The 865-nt window shown below is 43.1% G+C and overlaps 1 protein-coding gene across 2 annotated transcripts in view; it reads right to left on the bottom strand.

Moving 5' to 3' along the window:
- The window catches only part of LOC119585603 (ras-related and estrogen-regulated growth inhibitor-like protein), a gene marked incomplete at its 3' end in the record, with an annotated part of 44808 nt that overhangs the window by 36659 nt on the left and 7284 nt on the right, over window positions 1–865 (bottom strand). Inside the window, 1 exon segment of one of the 2 annotated variants that reach the window (XM_037934269.1) lies at window positions 34–502. Coding sequence (XP_037790197.1) covers window positions 34–56 — 23 coding nt within the window. 2 annotated transcript variants of the gene reach the window in all.

Here is an 865-nt window from a genome sequence, read left to right as displayed (position 1 = left end):
TTTTTCTGTGATCTCTTCGAGGAAGTTTCTCACCTAAACTTTGTGTCCAGAACCATCTTGGATCGAGAGTCGCCAACGCACCCGCACTTCAGCTTGATAAAGTTATGTAAAGTCCTGCCTGTTCTTCCAGTAGTGTCTTGGAAACACTATATTGCGATAATTTTATTTTTTTGACTTCACATTCGTAATACACAGAAATGCTTTCAAAAAAGCACTTACTGACCTCTGTTTAATATATTTTTCCTTTAATATGAGTAATTCAAGGAGCGTATCTTTAATAAAACTTCAGTCTATCCGTAATCCTCTCTTTCTCATGAACCTTCGAGTCATTCAGCAAACGTTGCACTGAACCATAAAACGAATTACTATAAAGCAGCGTGATCTGCGGCGGTGCGGGTGAATAGACTGAGACCACCAGGCATGACAAGGCAGTAGTAACTGACACAGGTAACACAAGGTAACCGTACAGCTTCTTCTGGCGCTACTGTTTTCTCGCATCTGACGATTCAGGTTGTAATTTTAACCGACCGCCCGGTCCCACGTGCGAGACTCTCAGTGGCACCTCCTGCTTCTTGCCAGCTCTCGGCTACACATCATTCTCCTCCATTTGTCCTATTACACATTATATCCGTGTGTTTGATGGGGATATTTCAAGACTTAAGATAGCTTCAATGGGAGGTTGATGCAAAGTGCTGGGATGGTAAATGAATACGGGAAATAATGGTGCGCATCAAAACTCATGAGAAATTAGGCAACTTGCACTCTTTCCCGCGTGGGGACAGTCGTGACCACTTGCCAAGAACACTTTGTCCAAGGACCAACAGTACGAAGGGAACCTCAAAGAACATATAAGTGGGAGAAATAC

Source organism: Penaeus monodon, chromosome 20 (assembly GCF_015228065.2).
Source record: "Penaeus monodon isolate SGIC_2016 chromosome 20, NSTDA_Pmon_1, whole genome shotgun sequence".
Classification (NCBI taxonomy): domain Eukaryota; kingdom Metazoa; phylum Arthropoda; class Malacostraca; order Decapoda; family Penaeidae; genus Penaeus; species Penaeus monodon.
This window is presented reverse-complemented; position numbering and strand designations above follow the sequence as displayed.